Raw genomic sequence first — 22,406 nt, 5'->3', positions numbered from 1 at the left:
TAAGAAGCTTGGGGGTCGAGATGGACCCGGGTGTTCGTGAGAGGCCGTGGGTGAAGTGTGCGACAGGTCTGGTGTGCGAAAAAGGAGGTGTGCAAGAAAGTCCGACTCTGGGGTGTGTGAGGAAAAAGTGCGTGCCAAGGAGTGAGGGTGCTGGCGAGAGTGAGTCGGTCGTAGCGCGTGTGCGAGGAAGCACGTGGAAGCGCGGTGTGGTGAGTGTTACAGAGGGTGTGACGGGAGAGTGTGCGCAAGAGTATGCGCGAGAAAGGTGTGTGACGGACAGGTGCATGAGGAAAGAGTGCGCTGTCAAGAGTAAGGGTGAGTGCGCTGTCAAGAATGGAGGTGAGAGTAGTGAGAGTGACAAGGAGAGTGAGTTTGTTGTGACAGGTGAGCGAGGATGTACACCTGGGATGGAAGGATGCACACCTGGAATGGTAGAGCGTGAGTGGGAATGCACGCTGGAGTTGGTGGTGAGGCACGTGGTTGGGTGTGCGAATGAGGGCACACCTGTGATTGTCACAGAGGAGGTGACCGAGGAGGGGGCGCGAAGCGGTGTATTGGTGAGGTGTGCGAGCAACGAATGTGTGCCACAGTGTTCGGTGGTCAGGTGTGTGACCAAGGCTGTGAGTGGAATGAGGGTACCTGGGTGTGTAAGGAAAGGTACGAGGAGCATGGGCACGGCTGGATGTGTGAGCAAGGAACGGGCTGCGGGATGTAAGCATGCAGGTGAAGCATCGACGTTAGACGGGGTAGAGTTTAGAACGACTTATAGCCGAATCGGGCCCTCGGTGCGTGCTGGGCCTCGCTTTGAACGGCCGCGTCCGTGCTCCACCAGGCGGAGCGGGCGGCAGGATAGGAAGGGTCGTCATGGCGACCACTTTTTGTTGAGGCAGTCCGGCAGGTCGAGATCGGGACATGGGATGGCTCCACGCCGAGGTGGTGCGTGGGATCTCGGCCCGGGTAAGCCCCCGTCCCTGCACCGAGTGCCGGACGCATCCAGCCGCTGGCACAGAACAACCCGCATTCATGGCTTGGCTTTACGAAGCCGGGCTTTGGACAGGGATTGGCGCACCGAGAGGTATTAGTGAGTAGACTGGGTGATGAGGTTAGTGTTTTGGACCCAAAATTAGAGAAAAACAAAATTTGATGATTGGCAAGGGATTGGCAGTAGTGATTGGCAGATGATGGGTAGTGATTGGCAAATTTTTGATTTGTTGCAATTTGATGTGCAAAATTGGTAGTGAGAGACCCTCGATGTGGTGGGATGGCATCCCTGCCACCCTGCCCAAGAGGGGGCAAAGGAGCAATAGCTTATGGGGTGTATGGCAGTGAAAACTAGCCCGGGTGGGTTAGGTTATATTGATAGGGCCCTAGAAGATGACATTAGGTAACGTTAAGTTTAGTTAGTGACTGATACCTGTAGTGGGGACGCAGGTAGATTAGTATGGATGATAATGACGTGGGAGCGCAATAGTTTAAAGGGACGACTGGGAAGCGCAAGTTTCAGAAGGGAGTAGTTAGCTGAGATGATGCTGTGTGTGTGAGAATTGAACAGGTGTGATTGCACAGGTGTGCAACTGGACAGGTGTGTGGAGCAGTGTATGAGTAGTGAGTGTTGTGGATCAGCGCGAATGCGCTTGGGGAGAGAAGGGTGCAGGTGGCACCAGGTGTGAGAGCACAGGTGTGCAAGTACAGGTGTGTGGAGAGAGTTGGAGTGAGTGGTACGGAGTGGTGTACATGGTGCGAAGGTGTGGATGGGGGAAGAGTGGACCCCTTTCACGAGTACCCGGGGCGGGTAGTGTAAGTGTTAGGTGGAGGGTGCAGGTAAATTGTGGTTGGATATTGGCATTTGTGGTGCGGTTGCAGAATGGTACATGGATGGGTGCATTAGTGTTGTGGAAATGGCTGGGCGTGTAGCCTGTTAGTGTGTGTAGTTGGTTGGGCACTCCACCACTGTGAGGATGTCGGCTAGGTGAGGCCGCAGGTGGGCTCTGGGAGCCGGTAGTTGTGAGTGGGTGCCTGAGGATCCCGGGTGTGGATCGGGCAGCCCAGTGCCAGAGAGGGCACCGAGTGGGGAGAGCGCCAGAGGGCCTTCCCCAGGTAGTTAGGTTAGGGTAAGGAGCAGGTAAGCTCGGAGGCAACTGCAGTGGTGGAGGTGTGCAGGTGGGTAGACCCACTGGGAGAGGTACACGCCACAGCCCAGAAATTGTGCGAGGGCACCGGGAGATGAATCGGGGGAGTGAGACCCCAAATTGAAGAGCACCACAGTTTGGCCAATGGGAATTGGTTTTTAGAACCCATAGTGTAAGAGGGCCAATGGTTTGGCCGGAGAAAGACCCCGGGTAGTGTAAAGTTGTTAAAGTCATTTAGGAAATAGTTAGGATTGAAGAACCTGTCGCACCATACGCAGCCACTTACCTGTGATGATGATGACTCCACACCTGTGTTTTCTTTGTTTTGTTGCAGGAGATGAATTGCTGTGTGGATTTGTGAGACGCATCACGACGTGGATGAGACATTGGGGTGATTCCATCTCTCCCTCCCTAGGAGGGACTGATGATGAATTGGTAATGGCAAATTTTGATGTTCAGTTGGAGATGGCAAATTTTGATGAGAGTTGAAAATGGCAAATTTGATTGGTTAGGAGGGAGAGAAGACGAATTTGGTTTATGGGAGGAACGGGGAAGACAGTAGGGATGTTTGTCGATTTGTAAAGTAGATGTTTATGGGTAGTGTTGTGTTGTGTGGATACAGTAAGGGGTAAGGGAGGGGCCATGTAGGTTACCTGGTGGGGGGGGGGGGCGTACGATAGGAACGTACCTGTCTCACCTGGTTCCCATGTGCCCCCAGTGTGCATCACCTTACATTGTGTGCACTTTTGCGCCCTTACCACCTTACTCACTTGTCTGCTTCTTTTGTCTCCCACCTCCGAGGATCTGGCTTTGGGGTAGAGAGAGAGGAGAGAGAGGTGCTGGCTGCGCAGTTGTGGGCCTGCACTTTCGCTGTTTGCTGCCGGGATCGATACACCATATGGACCGCAATGTTTGTGGCCACCCACAATGGACCGCAGTTCGTTTGCGGCCAAGCACCACCCGGGGATGGACCTATGGGTCAACGTGGCACCTATGCCATACAGGTGAACCACTTTTAGTTAACACCAAGTGCACCACAAGAAGAGCAAGAGACACCTGCAGGGTTAGGGGTTGTCGAATTTATTTTTATTCCAATGAACAATGGTGACTGCACCGATTGGTGGTGGGGTGGTGCTTTTGATGCTCGGGAAGGGTGCTCTGCACGTTATTAAAGGCCGTCGGCCACAGAGCACTCGTGGGTTGGTGTATCGATGTTGGCAAGCGCGCTCTCTCTATGCATAACATCTGCATGTGTTCCTCCAAAAACAGGTCCTGGATCGTAGTGTAAATAGCAGCGTAGTCTTGTAAATAATGCTCCCTACCGGCTGTATGTTTAGTTTGCGAATTCTTTCCGGATTCGGTTATCCTGTGGGTGTGTTTCTGTGAGGAGAAGGGTGCAACGTCGCAGGGGGACATATTTACTCATTTGTGAATATCTGTAAAACTGTCACACTCAGGGTAGAGTTAATAGTAGAGGGAACTACATTGCGTGCCACACTAAAGTAGGTAAAAATTTATCGGGTCGGGACGCCCCGAGGGTAGAGAAGGGTGCAATGTTGCGAATATGGAATTTGGCCTCCATATCCGCTTGTAAATATTCCCCTATTTTCCCCAATACTCCCCAACTATCCCCAATCCCCCATTCCCTAGTCCCATTGTCTGTAAACAACAATCAGTAGAGCCGACCTTCCCCTTTTTCCCCCATTAAATGTCGTGCCCAGGTCCACCGCACCACACGTAGACAACTATAGGACGTCTTCCTAGTTATTCTTAATCTATGTCAGTTAAGGACTCGTTTCCATTAATTCTGACTCTTCGTTGCACCAGAATGTGATTATATGGCATCAGTAGTGAGTTTAGGACCTTTCCCATACCTCCTTCCATCTTCCATACCTCCTTCCATCTTCTTCCACAACTATAACTACAACAACAGAGGAGATGGGGGCGGCGCGGCGGCGCGGGGGAGGATGCGTCCTCACACCGGCTCGGCGCTCCACGGGGTTACCAGAGGGGCTGGCTGTCAGCTCCTCGTCAAGGGCGGAGCCTGGTAACCCCCCCGCACCCAATCAGAAGGGCGGACCGATTCCATCTGGGGCGGAGCTAACGAGCCGAGGGCGTGTCACTCCCCGCCGGATATACGTGGCGACTTAGCGGACGTGACGAGAGATGCGCCCCCAGCTGGAGAAAGAGGTACCTGCGAGCGCTGAGTCAGATGCGCCCCGCCTGAGAAAGAACGTTGCCTGCGATCGCTGAGAGAGAAAGACCCGCCTGAGAAAGAACGTCCCCTCCGAGCGCTGTGACCTCCCCGCATCTTTGGACCGGACTGTACCCTGCCTTGAGCCAAGAGTGCACCTTGAGCCATCGCTACTTGCCTTTCCTTGCCATCAATCCCCGTGTGAGTCAGCCGTTGTCCCGTTTACCTGTCGTCTGTCCGGGGTTAAGATAAGCCTGTGTCTAAGTGCCCATCTTTTCTGTGCTTTACCTCTAGCCCCTGTAATCTAACCTTTCCTTACGAATATAATTGAGAATCGAAACATTGGTGTCTGTCATTATAACCCAGCCGGGTGTCTTCTTTTTCCTTATTGAGCCAGCGTGGCGCGGCTTCGTCAACGTTCGGGTACAATCGGGTAATTTGTGCGGACACGACGGCCATTCCGCTCGGCCCACCTTAACATCAAAGTCGTGTCTGTAACAATATATATATATATATATATATATATATATATATATATATATATATATATATATATATATATATATATATATATATATATACACACACACACACACACACACACACACACACACACACACACACACACACGACCCTCCTATAGTATAGATTTCACTTGTCTGATGGACTCGCCTGACCCAGACCGTCGGATGACCAAACTCCTTCCCAGCAACCAGGCTTCCTTCTGACTATACGTTGGAGGGAAGGTCAATGAAGCAACCGAAGACAGTTGAGCCAAAGATTGTATTGTTACGGATTTGCCTCTGGGTGGATTACAAGGGGAGCTCTTGGCTCTTCTTCCCCGATGACAATCCTGAAACTGCTGGCTCCACAGATAACTCCGTGGTGTGACGGCTTGTTGACCAACCACAAAATATCTTCTTGGTGCTGCTGTCCTTGGAATATCCACCTGAATCGCTTAATTTAGATAGGGTTGAGCGTCCAAATCCCGCTTTACCTTTCTGGTAAATTAAACCCCCCAGATTGCTTCCCAACGCGCAACCGATTCCAGGATATGGCCGAGCGTTACCGTAGGATACACGTTGGTTTCTGACTACTTTTAACGAATCGGCTCGGGTGAACTCCATCATACAGCACGCTATGTCGAATCAATGTAAACAGACAACCTTACACATATTTATAAGTCAGAGTCACACATTAAGAAGTCTTATCTCTGCACAGAAGCCCGTTTTGACAATTACTTACTTACCACATATAACTTAGGTGTCACATTCATTTCGGGAAAAGAAGAAGAGTAAGGTTGATAGGCAGATGAGTGCTACAGGTAGGACATGGGCTTGAGCCCACCCTTACCTGAACGTGAGCCAGATGGCTCACGTGGTACCTCACTAGGTTAGCAATATGGTTATGGGAAGAAGTGTGGTGTAGGAGGGTCAGCATGTGAGGTGTGTGTGAAATGTAATGTTGGTTTTGAAAATAACCGTTGGTGACTGACGATTTTCTCGTGCTCCTAGTGAGTCAGTGAGATGGGTTAGTGTAAAGGTGCAAGAGTGTGATGTGCGAAAGTATGATGGGGGTCCTAAAAAGGCCTGTTGGTGAACTCCGTTGATGCTCTGTAGTTTAGATGGAGTGAGCGAGATATACCTTGGCAGACTCAGTCGGTGTGTGGAGACCACACCCAGGAGTCTGTTCCTCGACGATCTCCCCGCCTCTCTGTCGGACCACCCTGCTCCAAGCTCCGTCCTTTACTCCAACCCCCTCCGTGTGGCCCCCAGGCATGGCACACTGTTGTGCCTGCTTGGCATGGCACTTTATAGACATGCTGCCAGTTGCCTAACACATCCTCTTTTCTGTGATCCAGCAGCACTCATTGGCTGTTTTCTGTGATCCGCTGGTGCCTATTGGCTGGTACAGAACTCGACGGCATTGCTGCATCAATGGTGATGCTCACTGGCTGTAAGGAGGGATGTATAAACCATCTCACTTTCTCCATGTGTCCACCTGCTGTGGGAGGCGCTGCATATGGTGTTTGTGCCTATGACGAATGCCGGTTATTTTGTGTGAGGTTGGTTCCAAGATCCGTCACATTATTGTTTATTCAGCAACTCTTGCAACACCCAGAGGGCACAGCAAGCTTGACCTGCCAAACTGGTCTAGTGGATACCTGTTCTCTTAACCTCAAAGCTTATTTGCTTTAGAGTCTAATTTCACCATGGAAGTGAACAAGCCGTGGGTGGAGAACCCATAGCCATGCCTTCCTTTTGTTGGTAGAACGAGTCTTGCCATTTTAAAGATGTAGAATTGAGACACATGAGGAGGTCATACATTTGATCTGGTGATAGACTGGTACGTTGCTCTCGGGTGGAGTCTTCTTATAAACGGGTTTTGATGATAGAGCAGGTCTCTGGAACAGGGATGCTGGTAAAAAGTGATTCTACGTCGAATCTACATTATCACATTCTTCAAAAAGAAGGAAGTCGATCGAGGTGGCCTGGACATGTATCATGTGTGCCAGATTCTGATTGTTGCATGGAATGGCTTATGGAGCTATTGAAGAAGCCAAAAATACTTGGATATGCACCTGGCAGAAAGGAAAGTCCCTGCAAAATGGAAGAATTGGAGAACTTCCTGATCAACTCGACCAAAAAGTTGATATCCTGCAGTTCGTATTGCAAAAACTCCCGATGACGTGGGCCGGTCAACAAACCTTTGGGCCGTGAAAGGCCCAAAGGTTTGTCAACAGCACGTTCTAACCAAATCTTCGTGCTTGTTATCACCAATGGGAAGGTCATACCTGGGGCTTGTCGATGCACAGTAGAACTTTTGTGTGTGTGTGTGTGTGTGTGTGTGTGTGTGTGTGCGCGCGCGCGCGCGCACGTTATAACCATGGCCATCGTGCTAGCTGATTGTGTTAACACTAATTGTCCCCCGTCGCACAGCGTAGCGAAAGGGGGACTATGGCTTTCCCCTCCGTCCGTGTGTCCGTGCGTGTTTGCGTGCGGGCATGCATGCGTAAGCGAAGGACCGCATTCGAATTTGGTGTGTGGGTGCAACCCACGTCAAAATCCAAGATGGCCGCCGCCATGTATGTCTGATGCCATGTATGTCTGAACATTGTGAGATGAATATCTTGAAAAATAAGCGAAGTACCAACTTCTAATCTGGTGTGTGGGTGTATTTCGGCATAAGGAAGAACGCTATTGAAAATTGGGTCGCCACGTCAAAATCCAAGATGGCCGCCACCATATATATGTCTGAAACTTGTGAGCGAAATATCTCGAAAAATAAGCGACGTACCAACTGCTAATCTGGTGTGTGGGTGTATCTAGGCACAAGGAAGAACGCTATTGTAAATTGGGTCGCCACGTCAAAATCCAAGATGGCCGCCGCCATGTATGTCTGAACCTTGTGAGCGGAATATCTTGAAAAATACGTGAGGTACCAACTTCTAATCTGGTGTGTGGGTGTATCTAGACATACGGAAGAACGCTATTGAAAATTGGGTGGCCACGTCAAAATCTAAGATGGCCACCTCCATGTATGTCTGAACCTTGTGAGCGAAATATCATATCATAGCATGTTTTCTGCATCTTCCACTTTGTCAACTCAACTCGCATCACTTAACCGACGGGGGACCTAGCGTAACGCTTGTTGTATTAATGAAATTGATATATGTGGGAAAATTACATTCCCAGACCAGGAATCTAACCCAGTTCCTCTGGTGAACCGAACCGTACCAGTGCTCTCCCATCTGAGCTATCTGGGTGACCCTGACTGAGCATGCAATTTTCCCACATGTATATGATTGCCACTTTGGGCATGTAATTTTCCCACATGTATCAATTTAATTATCTAATCCTGTTCATTAATCGAATTGCTTCATTACGCCCCCAGTGGTGTTTGTAATAGCGGACATGGATTTGTCCTCCCCCCCATTGGAGGACCCTCTCGTGTTCAGGCCGTTGGTGATCCTATGGTTGGCAGCAAGTGCCCCAGACGCAGTGATGGAAAGAGATTGGCAATCATATGTGTGGGAAAATTGCATGCTCAGTCAGGGTCGCCCAGATAGCTCAGATGGCAGAGCACTGGAACGGTTCACCAGAGGACCTGGGTTAGAATCCTGGTCTGGCATGTAATTTTCCCACATATATCAATTTCATTTATAATCCTGTTTATCTATCTATAATTCCAGTAATCTCTGTCTGTCTGTCTGTACGTTTGTCTGTGACCGCTGTTTCTCGACAACCACGGGTCCGATATACTTTTAACTTGCCAGGTATATTGCTGGGGACCCGAGGATGTGCCTTTTCAAGGTTTCATATTAATCGGACAATTACTTACCGAGCTATGTCCAAAAAACGATTCAACCAATCAGAGAGCAGCGAACGATCGCGTGTGCCGAACGTGGCGGGCACACTCTGCCTCGGATGGCACATTTGAGAGCGTATTCATTTATTTCACGTTTGCAAACTATGTTGGCGTTAAACTATGTTTTACAACTAATAAAAACGAATTTGCGATTCATTCGCTTTCCTGCGCGTTTGTGCACGCGATGGCGATTTCTTTACCAAACTCCGGAAGCCGTTCGCTTTGGACCAAACCATTGCATGTAAATAGAGGGGGGGGGATTGTCACCACTCGCAAGCCGTTCGCTTTGGACCAAACCATTTCATGTAAATAGAGGGGGGGGATATAATTTTAGATATAGATATAGTACGGGCATGCCCTAGTCTATCTATAATTCCACTAATCTCTGTGTGTTTGTATGTGTGTATGTGTGTGTGTATGTTTGTCTGTGACCGCTGTTTCTCGACAACTACCGGTCCGATATACTTGAAACTTGCCAGGTATATTGCTGGGGACCCGAGGATGTGCCTTTTCAAGGTTTGAAATTAATCGGACAAGTAGTTACCGAGCTATGGCGATTTCTTTACCAAACACCGCAAGCCGTTCGCTTTGGACCAAACCATTTCATGTAAATAGAGGGGGGCGGTTCTGTCTTCTGTGGTCGTTGCGAATGGACCAAACCATTCATGTAAATAGAGGGGGGGGGTTCTGTGGTCGTTACTGCCACGTGGTTTCAAAGTTTTTTTTTGTTGTTGTTGTTTGCACGCATGTTTTTTTGCACCCACGTACGGGCACGCCCTCGGATGTTTACACACACACACCCCTACACAAATTTTTTTTTTTTTTTTTTTTTGGCAAGGAACGGGCACCCACGTACGGGCACGTCCTAGCTTATATATAGTATGGGCATGCCCTAGTTAATCTAATTGCTAGCTTATATATAGTACGGGCATGCCCTAGTTAATCTAATTGTATCAATAGTATTAACTAGCTAATAGGAAACTGACTCCTCTCATCCATGGATATTTCTTGTATTTCCTCTATTTCCGTGAATCTGATTTGCATTCAGGAACAGAACAATTATGGTTGAGTGTTTTAAAATTTCCTCTCTTTTGTCTAAATCTTGAAATGTATTTAAGCGGTGAAGCCACTTCATTGTTTGGCTATGTCCTTCCTGCCATTCATCCGTCAAAAATGAAGAAGAGCCTTTCTAACCCACCGTGCATATGTAACCCATCATTCAATATGTGTGGCAAATTTGAACAAGATCGGTGAATCCATGTCAGAGAAATGGTTGAGGACGTGTTCAATATCGGCTTTTTCCAACTGAAGTGGCCGCCAGTCTACCAGTCGGCCATCTTTCATCAGATCGCAAAATAAAGTGAGGTGCACGTGTTTGCCATCATGTGCTGTGCTGGTGCTATAAAAAAAACAAAAAAACAAAACCACCTTTGGAGGCCATTTTTCCCTGCAAAGCGGGGGTTGGCCTCTTTCGGGGACCGTGGTTGTTGTTGTTTTTTGGTCCCCTTTTTGAAGCAATGTTTTACGGCCGGATGCCCTTCCTGCCGCCAACCCTTTTTGTCGCCTTTTACGACAAGCAGGGAATTACCAGTGAACTGGTACTCAATTAGCCGACCTCGGAAGGATGACAGGCTGAGTCAACCCCCCTGGCGTTAATTCAGCGATCGACCGGGATTCGAACCCAGGATCCTACGATCCTAAGCTGGCACCCTAGCCGCTAGCCCAACACCAGGGTCATCATGTGCTGTGCTGGTGCTAAGTTTGAACAAAATCGGACCATGCATGTCCGATAAATTGTTGGAGACATGCTTAAGTAACAAAATGCCCGCCAGTCAGCCATCGTGGATTTGACTTCGAAAAAATTGACGTGCATATGTAAGCCATAATTCATTATATATGTGCTAAGTTTGATAAGGGTAATATAAGGGTAATAAAGGGTAATGATAAGGGTAATAAAGGAGGGTTCAAAACGGTGCACTGATCTGATCGTGGGTTCACGTTATGTGCTGGCATTTTAGAAATGGGCATTGTTAGGAAGCTGCTAGGATGCTATTGCTACCAACGGGCTGTCTCTGTCAACAGGATTGAAAGCTACTCTTGCAAGATGGCTGGAGATGACAAGCAGATGTTCAAGCAATTTTGTCTGGAAGGAGAACCTCACCTCATGCAGGCCTTGTCTCCACCACAGACTCTGGCCGTGAGCCCAGGAAGGTGTTATACCTAATTATTGTGCACAATCGGAGCTAAAATGTTCCCATGATGCAATGTACTGCTTCCTTTTATGCGTATTCAAGATTTTGTTGGCTCGACACAAAAATGTTCCCCACTTTGCTCGCGTGTCAGGTTGAGTAAGAGTGCAGAGGAAGGTGGAGACGGCCCCTTGTGTGACACTTGCAGTCGAAAGACGTTGTACTACCTGATCTCGACTCTGAATGCCGCTTTTCGACCAGATTACGACTTCAGCCATGCCCGCTCGCACGAGTTCAGCCGTGAACCGTCGCTGTCCTGGGTTTGTGTGCAGTTTGATTTTTGGGCATCACGTCGAGTAAGATGGGACAAAGTAGTGAAAGGTAATGTGTCGGCGCTTGTGGGCCGTGTCTGCAGGTGGAGAGTGCAGTGAACAGTAGCCTTGGCTCTGCTGCTGGCGCCCGCTTCACCGAGCTCGGACCAGCGCTTTGGAAGGCTATCGACGATGAGATTGTGCTGTCTGAGTGTGACATCTACAGGTGAGAGCACTGTTTTTTTTTTTAACCCTCTGCCTACAAGTTTAGAGGTTCATGGAGGATGTTCTTTTTGGAACTGATGACATCTTCCCCTGTGCTTTGGACTGATTGTCGGTCGTGCTTTGGCTTGCATCACCTGTGCTCCCACCCCATCCAGCTACAATCCTGACTTGGCTTCTGACCCCTATGGTGAAGAGGGTAGCCTCTGGTCCTTCAACTACTTTTTTTACAACAAAAAGTTGAAGAGGATCGTTTTTCTGACCTGCCGCTCCGTCAGGTAGGCACGCCATTTTGAAATGCGTTGTGACATTGCAAGTGTAGTCCGTCTTTTCATGAGACGTGCGGATGTTCCATCACACCTGGATGCGCGAATGATCGTGTACAGCAGTTTCTCATTGCTGTGTGACTCTCGTCTACCCTGGAGTCTCGACATGGTATTGGACGAGGAAGACTACTTACAATGTGAAGGGTAGTTTAATGGTAAGTAGCGTCCTGTATTTAACTGATGTTGTGGAGGCGAATGCTTGCACCTCATTTCGTCTGTCGAAGAATGTCTGTTTGTATATCCATATTTATTTATTTATTGGGTGAATGCGGTTGCTAAATGAAAGTGAAGTTGACAGGCCTTGCCATGTAAGATGCCCATTGACTTGTGCTTTAACCGCAGGATGTGCTTCCCCTCGTACTCCACCCAACTGCTCCCCATTCTGGCATGGTCTCACCGTTCACCTTCACCGGACTATGTTCTGCTTCCTGGTTTTACATTTGGAGAGCATTATACCGTTTGTTTTGAATATCAGAAGTCAAATGACTACGTGACCTTTTGACTCGAAACTGGCCTCGTTTTGAGTATTTAGCTCTTGCACCTCTCGGTCCACTCTGCCACAGGAAGTCAACAATGTAGACATTACCTATATTTCACCTGTGCAGGTTGACCGTTCGATTTATTCAAGCATGATTTGCAAAACAAAACAATGATTTTTGGGGGGTGTGGGGGATCATTAGTTGTCATAGTACAGGAAATGGAAGCAGACTATTATCCACCAGGGAAAATCCACATGAACCTTTTTGGATTTTCCTCCATGAGGTGAACTTTTTAATCGTCGCCCTGTGCATGTGACTCCGCTATTCATCGGTTTGGTTTGTGCAGCAGCTTACAGACTGTTTTTCCCCAGCAGCCCAGTAGTAGAGCCGGGCCGATGTTCCAACACAATCCTAAAGTGGTGCTGTCTGGGTATCTCCAACACTTACCTTCAGCAAATTGTTTGAATACCGTTTGGGTTTGGAATGTTGTTGTTTTCCTTTTATAAGCAGCTTGTTACAGCCACGTGATAGTGAGGATGCGCCTCTGTTGTCGCCTCGACATGTGCAGCCCTGGTTATGGCACTGGATTTACAAATGTTGTTTTGGCAATATTCTTTCAAGGAACAAATGGAGGACGTCTGGTAAAGGAGGCAAAGTGATCGTCCGTGCTAATTTCAGATCAGAACCGGTCCTCCGCACCGTAATTTTAGACACTTGCTCCAGACTAGTCCAGCTTCCAGGAAACAGTTACTCGCGAATGAGAACAGGTAATTCTTTGGTGATGCAGCTAATGCAGGCATAGTGGTGTCAGACCGTAAGCTGTTGGGTTGTTTTTTTTTTTTTTGGCATTTTCTTTGATTTGATATTAACTGCTTTAAAGTGTCACCAGCTCGGCGAGGATCCTCTGATCCTGCTGCCATTGAAGCCACTACCACTGACAAATTGTGAAGCCCAGCGTCGCACGGTGTGCTTTTTTGAGAGCATTTGCTAGCTTTAAAACATCATCAGATATTCTTGTTTGGAATTTCCACAGTGACTCGTTAGCTGGTTCCAGGACATTTTAAAAAAAAAAAAGGAAAAAATTGTTTGCTTCGGATTAGTCGACCGTTCCGGCAAGGGAAGCAGATTCAAACAAATAATCGATCGTTTATTTTGTCGCTTCAGATTGAATACTACAATCTGCACCCTCCTCTATTGATGGGCCGAGCAGGTATGCGTAACGATGTACGAATTTAAACATGTCACAGTGCACTTTTTTACATTAGGGGGTAACGGTCTTGATTTTGAAACTCATTCTCGATGCAGTAACAACGTCCCACGCAACTCGAGAAAACTAGCCAATGGCAGTCGTATTCAAGTGGGGCGTAGTGGACGCGGTACAAATAGCGTGTGTACGTGTTTTGATGGCCTAGTTGGTACCCCAAAAATACTGGAGTCCCCAACGCTGCTGCCTTGGCAATCTTTCCTCCCTTAAACCTATTTCTCCCGACCCGACCCAAGACCTCCAATCTTTGTTATTCTCAAAAATGGCTTCCTTTTGTTCCCGAGTGACTTGTGTTAAACAGTTGCATTCTTTTGAAGAGCACTGACATTTGTCTGACAATTATATAAATGTGTGCACATTTATTATTTTCATATGATTAAAAAACAAAACATTTATCAACTTTGTGCACATGCCATCAAATTCTTATGCAGAGTTAAGCGGAGGGTGTCACGTACAAGTCTTTTACAAATGGCGGAAGATGACCCGGTAATGGTGCTATGAGGTCGTGGCCACACGGCTTTGCCACGCTCAACGGACCGACAATGCTCAAATGTTATTAAAGTTGCAAAGTATACAAGTCCTAGTTCCACGTCGAGTACAAATCTAGCGGTGGTCAGTGAAACACCAGGTTCTCTCATTGGAACATTCATCCTCGAGCTGTTATAAGAGTGAGTTGGCTCCATTGTGTACACATTTAACAACCCACAATATAATCTTAAAGCCCTTATTCGTGCTTGACTCGACTCAGGGCCACGAAAAATTTGTGTGGTACGATGGAGGGGGAATGCCAGCCAATGGGCCCGGCCCCACAATCTGCACAAGCCAAGTAGCGGAGCATGGTTTCCGAACCAACTGCAGCTCCATTTGCGGCTTTTGTGAAACCCACATTTTCAAATGTATACATGTCCTCTACGATCCAGTGATGCTCAAGTGTCTCTGTCTGTGGCTCCTCAGCTTCATCCACTGCCTTCTTCTGGTACACGCAAGGCAAGGACATCTAAATGTGTCAAAAAAGGACAAAATTTAATATTTGTTAGCATGTCATCCTGGTAGAGTGAGAACATGAATCAAGCAGAACGTCACATCTGTAAATATATACCAGCAGGAGTACCCGGTTTTGAAGGGGGGGGGGGAGGGGAGGCGGGGGGGGGGAGGGGAGGCAGGAGTGGGAGGGGTGAAGAAGGGAATGGGGGGAGTGGAAGGTGAGGGGAGAGGGCTGGGGAAGATATACTACATATACATATTTTGGGGGGAGGTGGCTTTGACAGGCCCCTCCATTTTGGGGGAAGGAGGAAAGGGGAAAAAAAACCAAACACCTTTTAGAGGCCATTTTTCCCCGCAAGCGGGGGTTGGCCTTTTTCGGGGACCGTGGTTGTTGTTTTTCGGTCCCCTTTTTGAAGCAATGTTTTACGGCCGGATGCCCTTCCTGCCGCCAACCCTTTTTGTCACCTTTTTACGACAAACAGGGAATTACCAGTGAACTGGTACTCAAATTTGCCGACCTCGGAAGGATGACAGGCTGAGTCAACCCCCCTGGCGTTAATTCAGCGATCGACCGGGATTCGAACCCAGGATCCTAGGATCCTAAGCTGGCACCCTAGCCGCTAGCCCAACACCAGGCTAGGCATCACACCAACACCAGGAAGGAGGAAAGGGGAGGAGGAAAAAATTCACCCATGCAAAGAATGCTTTAACCTCTGTGTTGCCCAGGTAAAAAAGGAAATTGTAATACCCTCTGCCACCATCACCAGGCTACGCAGTACACGATCAAAAAAGTTTTTTTTTTTTTTTTGCCGAAAACACTCCCAAGCAGTTACTGAGTCACTGAGGTGAACCTCTGAAAGTTTGAAGATCCATTCAGCCATCTGAGAAAAAATTATATGTATGTATATATATATATATATATATATATAATAATAATAATAATAATGCATTTATTTTATATAGCGCTTTTCAGGAAGCCCAAAGACGCTTTGACAGAGTGCAAAACATAATGCATAGCAAAACATAAAGACAATTGCAAAAAAGAAGAATCAATAGGGAAATATTCAAAGCACAAAGGAGAGAGAAGGAGAGGAGATAGTCAGGGGTTAGATGCTGTGGGTTAAATGTTGAATGCAGTGTTGAAAAGGTGGGTCTTGAGTGATGTTTTGAATGTGGTGAGTGAGGAGGAGTCTCTGATGGTGTGAGGTAGCGAGTTCCAGAGGGTGGGAGCAGCGATGGAGAAGGCCCTGTCCCCCCAGGATCTAAATTTGGTCCGGATGGGGGGGGGGGGTCAGGAGGTTGGTACCAGCAGAGCGGAGGTTGCGGGTGGGAGTGTGTCTGGAGAGGAGGTCAGCCAGGTAGGATGGGGCCAGGTTATGGAGGGCTTTGTAGGTCAAGAGGAGGATTTTGTACTGGATTCTCTGGGAGATGGGGAGCCAGTGAAGCTTGTAAAGGACGGGGGTGATGTGGTCACGGGTCCGGGAATGGGTGAGTAGACGGGCAGCAGAGTTCTGAATGTATTGGAGTTTATTGGTGATTGTTGAGGGTGAACCATAAAGGAGGCTATTGCAGTAGTCCAGACGGGAAGTGATGAAGGCGTGGATGAGGGTTTCTGCAGCCAAGGAGGAGAGGGATGGACGGAGACGGGCGATGTTTTTCAGGTGAAAGAAGGCTGTCTTTGTGATCTGTTTAGTGTATTTGTCGAAGGAGAGGGTTTGGTCAAAGATGATGCCAAGATTCCGGATGTGAGGGGAGGTGGATACTGGGAAACCGTCAATGTATGTATGTATGTATGTATGTGTATATATATATATATATATATATATATATATATATATATATATATACATATACTGTATATATATATATATATATATATATATATATATATATATATTACATGGCCAAAAGTATGTGGACACCCGAACAACACACCCACATGTGCTCGTCAAACATCTCATTCCAAAATCATGGGTATTAATATGGAGTTAGTCCCCCCCCCCCCCCCCCCCTTTGCTGCTATAACAGCCTCCACTCTTCTGGGAAGGCTTTCCACGAGGTGTTGGAACATTGCTGCAGGGATTTGCTTCCATTCAGCCACAACAGCATTAGTGAGGTCAGGCACTGATGTTGGGCGATTAGGCCTGGCTCGCAGTCGGAGTTCCAATTCATCCCAAAGGTGTTTGATGGGGTTGAGGTTAGAGCTCTGTGCAGGCCAGTCAAGTTCTTCCACACCGATCTCGACAAACCATTTCTGTATGGACCTCGCTTTGTGCATGGGACATTGTCATGCTGGGCCTTCCCAAAACTGTTGCCGCAAAGTTGGAAGCACACAATTGTCTAGAATGTCATTGTATGCTGTAGTGTTATGATTTCCCTTCAGTGGAACCAAGGGGCCCATGAACCATGAAAAACAGCCCCAGACCATTATTCTTCCTCCACCAAACTTTATAGTTGGCACTATGCATTCGGGTAGGTAGCGTTCTCCTGGCATTTACCAAACCCCGATTCGTCCATCGGACTGACAGATGGTGAAGCGTGATTCATCACTCCAGAGAACGCGTTCCCACTGCTCCAGAGTCCAATGGCGGCGAGATTTATACCACTCCAGCCAACGCTTGGCATTGCGTATGGTGATCTTAGGCTTATGTGCGGCTGCTCGGCCATGGAAACCCCTTTAATGAAGCTTTTGATGAACAGTTGTTGTTCGGACGTTGCTTCAGAGGCAGTTTGAACTCGGTAGTGAGTGTTGCAACCAAGGACGGATGATTTTTACGCGCTACATGCTTCAGCAGTCGGCGGTCCTGTTCTGTGACCTTGTGTGGCCTACCATTTCGTGGCTGAGCTGTTGTTGCTCCAAGACGTTTCCACTTCACAATAACAGCACTTACAGTTGACCGGGGCAGCTCGGGCAGGGCAGAAATTTGACAAACTGACTTGTTGGAAAGGTGGCATGCCATGACGGTGCCACGTTGAAAGTCACTGAGCTCTTCAGTACGGCCCATTTACTACCAATGTTTGTTTGTCTATTTACTACCAAAGTGATTGCATGGCCGTGTGCTCGATTAAATATACAGTCACGTGAAAAAGTAAGTACACCCCATGTAAAGTTTTGACCTTTTCAACATATTTCAACATGCAGCTATTTGATCTTCATTTCAACAATATTGATAGATAAAGTTGATATAATATAACAAATATCATGAAACATTTACATTTTGTAGTCCATTGAATAATTTAAATAAACATAAATGCAAATTTCACATGTGGGAAAAGTAAGTACACCCTTGGCTCTAATAGGTGGTATTGCCCCCTTTGGCAGAAACAACCTCAAGTAGGCGTTTCTTATAACTGTCTAGTCTCTGACATCAACTGGGAGAAATTTTTGCCCACTCCTCCATGCAGAATTCTTTCAGCTTGCGATGTTTGAGGGGTTTCTTGCATGCACAACAACAACAACAACAACATGCATTTTAAGGTCATTTTCCCTACTAGAGCGGGGGTTAGCCTTGCGGTCCCCATGACAATCTTCTCCATTTTGCCCTATTTTCTGCATCTCTCCTTGTTAACCCCCTTGCCCGCATTTCTTCTTCCACCATCTTTAGCCAAGTCTTTCTCGGTCTTCCCCGTCCTCTACTTCCTTCCACATTAATTTCCATCGCTCTTCTCAACCAGTTGAGACTTCCATCTTCCATCCATCATCTCATCTTCCATCTTCCATCTTCCATCATCTCAACTTCCATCACTCTTCTCAACTCACTAACCCTGGTGTTGGGCTAGCGGCTAGGGTGCCAGCTTAGGATCTCCAGGATCCTGGGTTCGAATCCCGGTCGATCGCTGAATTAACGCCAGGGGGGTTGACTCAGCCTGTCATCCTTCCGAGGTCGGCAAATTGAGTACCAGTTCACTGGTAATTCCCTGCTTGTCGTAAAAGGCGACAAAAAGGGTTGGCGGCAGGAAGGGCATCCGGCCGTAAAACATTGCTTCAAAAGGGGACCGAAAAACAACAACAACCACGGTCCTCGAAAAAGGCCAACCCCCGCTTTGCGGGGAAAATGGCCTCTAAATTTGGTTTTTTACTCTTCTCAACCAGTCACTTTCATCCTTCCTCAACACATGACCAAACCAGCTCAACCTGTTCCTCTTCACAGCATCAATCACAGGCAATATTCCCATCATCTTTCGCAATTCATCATTTGTCTTCCTCTCTCTCAACGATACTCCACACATCCATCGAACCATTCGCATTTCCACCCTTTCCAGCCTTCGTTGCTGCTCTACGTTCATTACCCATGTCTCGCTCCCATAAATCATAACACTTCTCGCACATGCAGCATACACCTTTCCCTTCAGCTTCAGCGACACTCTCCTCCTCATCAGCACGCCACTCAGTTCCCGAAACTTCTTCCATGCACATCTCACTCGAGCAACCGTTGCCGAGTCTGATCCACCTTCTCCATTCAGCATGTCTCCGAGGTAGCAAAATGTTTTCACACCTTCCAGCTTCACGCCGTCTCCAAGATCCAACTCAACATTTCCTCCATGTGCAGCTCCCTCTGTGCACAACTTACATTTGAATGTAGCTGCCACACTGGTAAATGACCCTCTCAGACCACTACATTTTTGATGAACCCACTCAGCGCACATTGTACATTGAATGGAGTTCACTCCGACACCCTTCCTGCACACAGCACACGGCTACTTCCCAGTTCTTTCCACCTCACCACATGCTTTACCACTTGCCATCACCTTCGTCTTTCCGATATTCACCTTCAGACCTTTTGTCTCCATACATTCCTTCCACTTGATCATCTTTTCCTTCAGTCCATCCATACTTTCTGCAATCAACACCAGATCATCTGCATACAACAACTCCCACGGTAAACCCTCCTTTACGTTCTGAGCCAGCACCTCCATCACAGCTACAAATAGTAGTGGACTTAGTACCGACCTCTGATGCACTCCCACCTTCACCTCAAACTCACCACTGTTCCCGTCCTTCGTCCTTACAGCTGTGCACGCTCTTTTCTACATTGACATCACTACTCTGATCAACCATTCCTCCACTCCTAACTTCCTCAATGCCCATGTCAATACTTTGCGTGGAACCCTATCGAATGCTTTCTCCAGATCAACAAACCCAAAAAACAACTTCTTCCTCTTCTCCATGTACTTCTCCTACAACTGCCTCACAATGAAAAGCGCGTCTGTCATTCTTCTTCCTGGCATAAATCCAAACTGCATTTCGTCGATCTTCACTTTCTTCCTTATCCTCCTCTCCAACACCCTTTCCAATACCTTCATTCCATGCTCCAATAACTTTATCGCTCGGTACGAGCCACACTCCAGAGGGTCACCTTTCCCCTTGTATAGAGGGACGAGGGTACTCAGTTCCCAATCCACTGGAATGCGGCCTTCTTTCACCACCAGATTACAGATCTCTGTCATTCTCTTCACACCCCAACTTCCTGCTGCCTTCAACATATCTCCCACAACTCCCGTCGGCCGTCCCGCTTTTCCACTCTTCATTGCTTTTGTCGCTTCCTCAACTTCCTTCTCAGTTATCTTCTCTGCCGGTCCTAAAACTGGGTTACTCTCTATGTTGCCATCCCATTCATTCTCTGTATTCAACAGCATTTCCATATATCTTTTCCATCTTCCTTTAATTCCATCTGGGTCGACAACGATTTGTCCCACTTCATCCTTCAAGCAACTCACCCCCATCACATCACACCTCTCTTTCGCTATGTGCTTTGCAATCCTGAATACTGCTTTCTGACCCTCTTCCGAATCCAAGCGTTCTCCGAACATTTTCCTGCATGCCTCCTGCGCCTTTGCTACCTCTTTCTTTGCAGCCTTCCTGGCTGCCTTATAACTTTCATGCTCTGCTGTTTCTGCTCCCGTACCCTTCGCCTTCTGCCACTCCTTGAACTTCTTCCTCTTCTCGTCAATCCTCTTTCCAACTTCATCATCCCACCACCATGTTTCCGAGTGCATCGGTGGTCCTTTTGTCCATCCACATACCTCACCAACGGCTCCCAACAGACTAGCTTTCATTGACATCCAACCACTTTCAAGCTCAACCACATCATCCTCTACCCTACTCAGCCTCTCTTTTAATGCCTCCCTTACTGTCACCTCTTTCAACCTCCACACCTTCATTCTCGGTTGGTACTTCACCCGCCGAGCTCTCCTCGCACCTTTCACCCTTATGTCGCAGACAACCAAGTGGTGCTGTGAAACAGCCTCCTCCCCCGGGATCACCTTTGTGTCCCGGAGGTGCCCCCTATCTCGCCTACGCACCATCAGGTAGTCAACGGTTGTCGTCGACCCATCTGACGTGTATGTAACAAGCTTATTATCCTCTTTCTGGAACTGAGTATTACAAATCAGCAAACTCCAAAATCCTTTCACCTTCTCCATTTCTCACACCATATCCGTAACCCCCATGAACTCCCTCAAAACCATCCATACTCCTTCCCACATGTCCATTCAGGTCTCCTCCCACCACAACAACTTCCTCATCTTTCACGTTTTCCATCAGCTTCTCTATCGCACACCAGAACTTGTCCTCTTCATCGCTTCGACCAACCTGCGGAGCATATCCCGAGATGACGTTCACCAAGAGCTTTCCAATCATCATTTTCACCATCATCAACCTATCACTCACTCTAGTCACACTCACCACACTGTCTACAAACTCCTCAGAAAACAGGACACCAACACGATTCATGCCCTCCGGGCACCCTTGCCACACAAACTTGTATTTCTGTCCCTGCCTACCCTTCACCATTCTCACACCACTTCCCTTCCATCTCGTCTCTTGCACACAACATATGTCCACTCTTCTTCTGACCAATACTTCCACCACTTCTCATGATCTCCCTGTCATTGTCCCTACATTCCATGTCCCAAACCTCAGAAACCGATCTCCACTTCGGGCTGCACCCTGCCCATATGTAGTTGTAATTGTCATGGTTCTCTTTTTGAGGCAATGTTTTTATGGCCAGATGCCCTTCCTGACGCCAACCCTCTTAGTCGTCTCTTACGACACGCAGGGATACGGTGTACCTATTCTGACCAGCGTACACAATGGGAAACATTTAAAACATGGAAATTCTGGGGGGGGGGGGGGGGGGGGCGGCGTCAGCATCACGGCTGCGGTTTAAACATATTCCAACAATATCCAAACAGAACCATGAAAAACAATCTGGGAAAAGTCTCCAAGCGAGACCGTGGATTTGAGAAAGAAGGAGCAGAGGTGGAAGAAAAACGAGATACAGGGGGCGGGGCACTAGTCGAGACGAGGAGGAGAGCGGGAGGAGGAGAGCAAAATGCACAGGTTCTTGCATGCACAGCTCGTTTCAAATCCCCCCACAACATCTCGATGGGATTTAGATCTGGTCTTTGACTTGGCGATTCCAGAACCCTCCATTTCTTTCTTTTCAGCCATTCCTTGGTGGATTTACTGGTGTGTTTAGGGTCATTGTCATTTTGCAAGGTCCACCTTCGGTTGTGCTTCAACTTTCCGACAGATGGCCTCACATTATCCTCAAGCACCCTCTGGTACAATGAAGAATTCATAGTGGATTCTATGATGGTGAGCTGCCCAGGCCCTGATACAGCAAAGCTGCCCCAAACCATAATATTTCCACCACCATGCTTTACAGTTGGTATCAGGTTCTTGTGGTCAAATGCTGTCTTTGGTTTTCGCCAAACATGTCTTCTGGTACTGTGGCCAAATAGCTCTACCTTTGACTCATCTGTCCAGAGCACATTGTTCCAGAAGTGCTGGTCTTTGCCTAGGTGTTCATTGGCAAACTTTAGTCTTGCCCTGATGTTCTTTCTGGACAGCAAAGGTTTCCTCCTGGCACACCTCCCATGTAGATCAAATTTGTGCAGCGTCTTTCTAATGGTAGACACGTGCACTTTGATATTAA

At 47.8% G+C, this 22,406-nt stretch overlaps 1 protein-coding gene across 2 annotated transcripts in view; it reads left to right on the top strand.

The window, feature by feature from the left end:
* MAF1 (MAF1 negative regulator of RNA polymerase III) overlaps positions 1-13,881 on the top strand; it is a 20,558-nt gene extending 6,677 nt beyond the window's left edge. The window contains exons 2-7 of one of the 2 annotated variants that reach the window (XM_068126153.2): positions 10,774-10,902; positions 11,035-11,200; positions 11,296-11,417; positions 11,572-11,691; positions 11,800-11,894; positions 12,082-13,881. In XM_068126153.2, the coding sequence (XP_067982254.1) occupies positions 10,774-10,902; positions 11,035-11,200; positions 11,296-11,417; positions 11,572-11,691; positions 11,800-11,887 (625 nt within the window). In that variant the 3' untranslated portion in view covers positions 11,888-11,894; positions 12,082-13,881. The remainder of the gene's footprint in view (positions 1-10,773; positions 10,903-11,034; positions 11,201-11,295; positions 11,418-11,571; positions 11,692-11,799; positions 11,895-12,081) is intronic. The other variant, XM_068126154.2, reaches the window with a different exon arrangement.
* The last annotated feature ends 8,525 nt before the right edge of the window (positions 13,882-22,406 follow it).

This window comes from Myxine glutinosa, chromosome 10 (genome assembly GCF_964187855.1).
Source record: "Myxine glutinosa chromosome 10, kmMyxGlut1.1, whole genome shotgun sequence".
Taxonomy (NCBI): domain Eukaryota; kingdom Metazoa; phylum Chordata; class Myxini; order Myxiniformes; family Myxinidae; genus Myxine; species Myxine glutinosa.
This window is presented reverse-complemented; position numbering and strand designations above follow the sequence as displayed.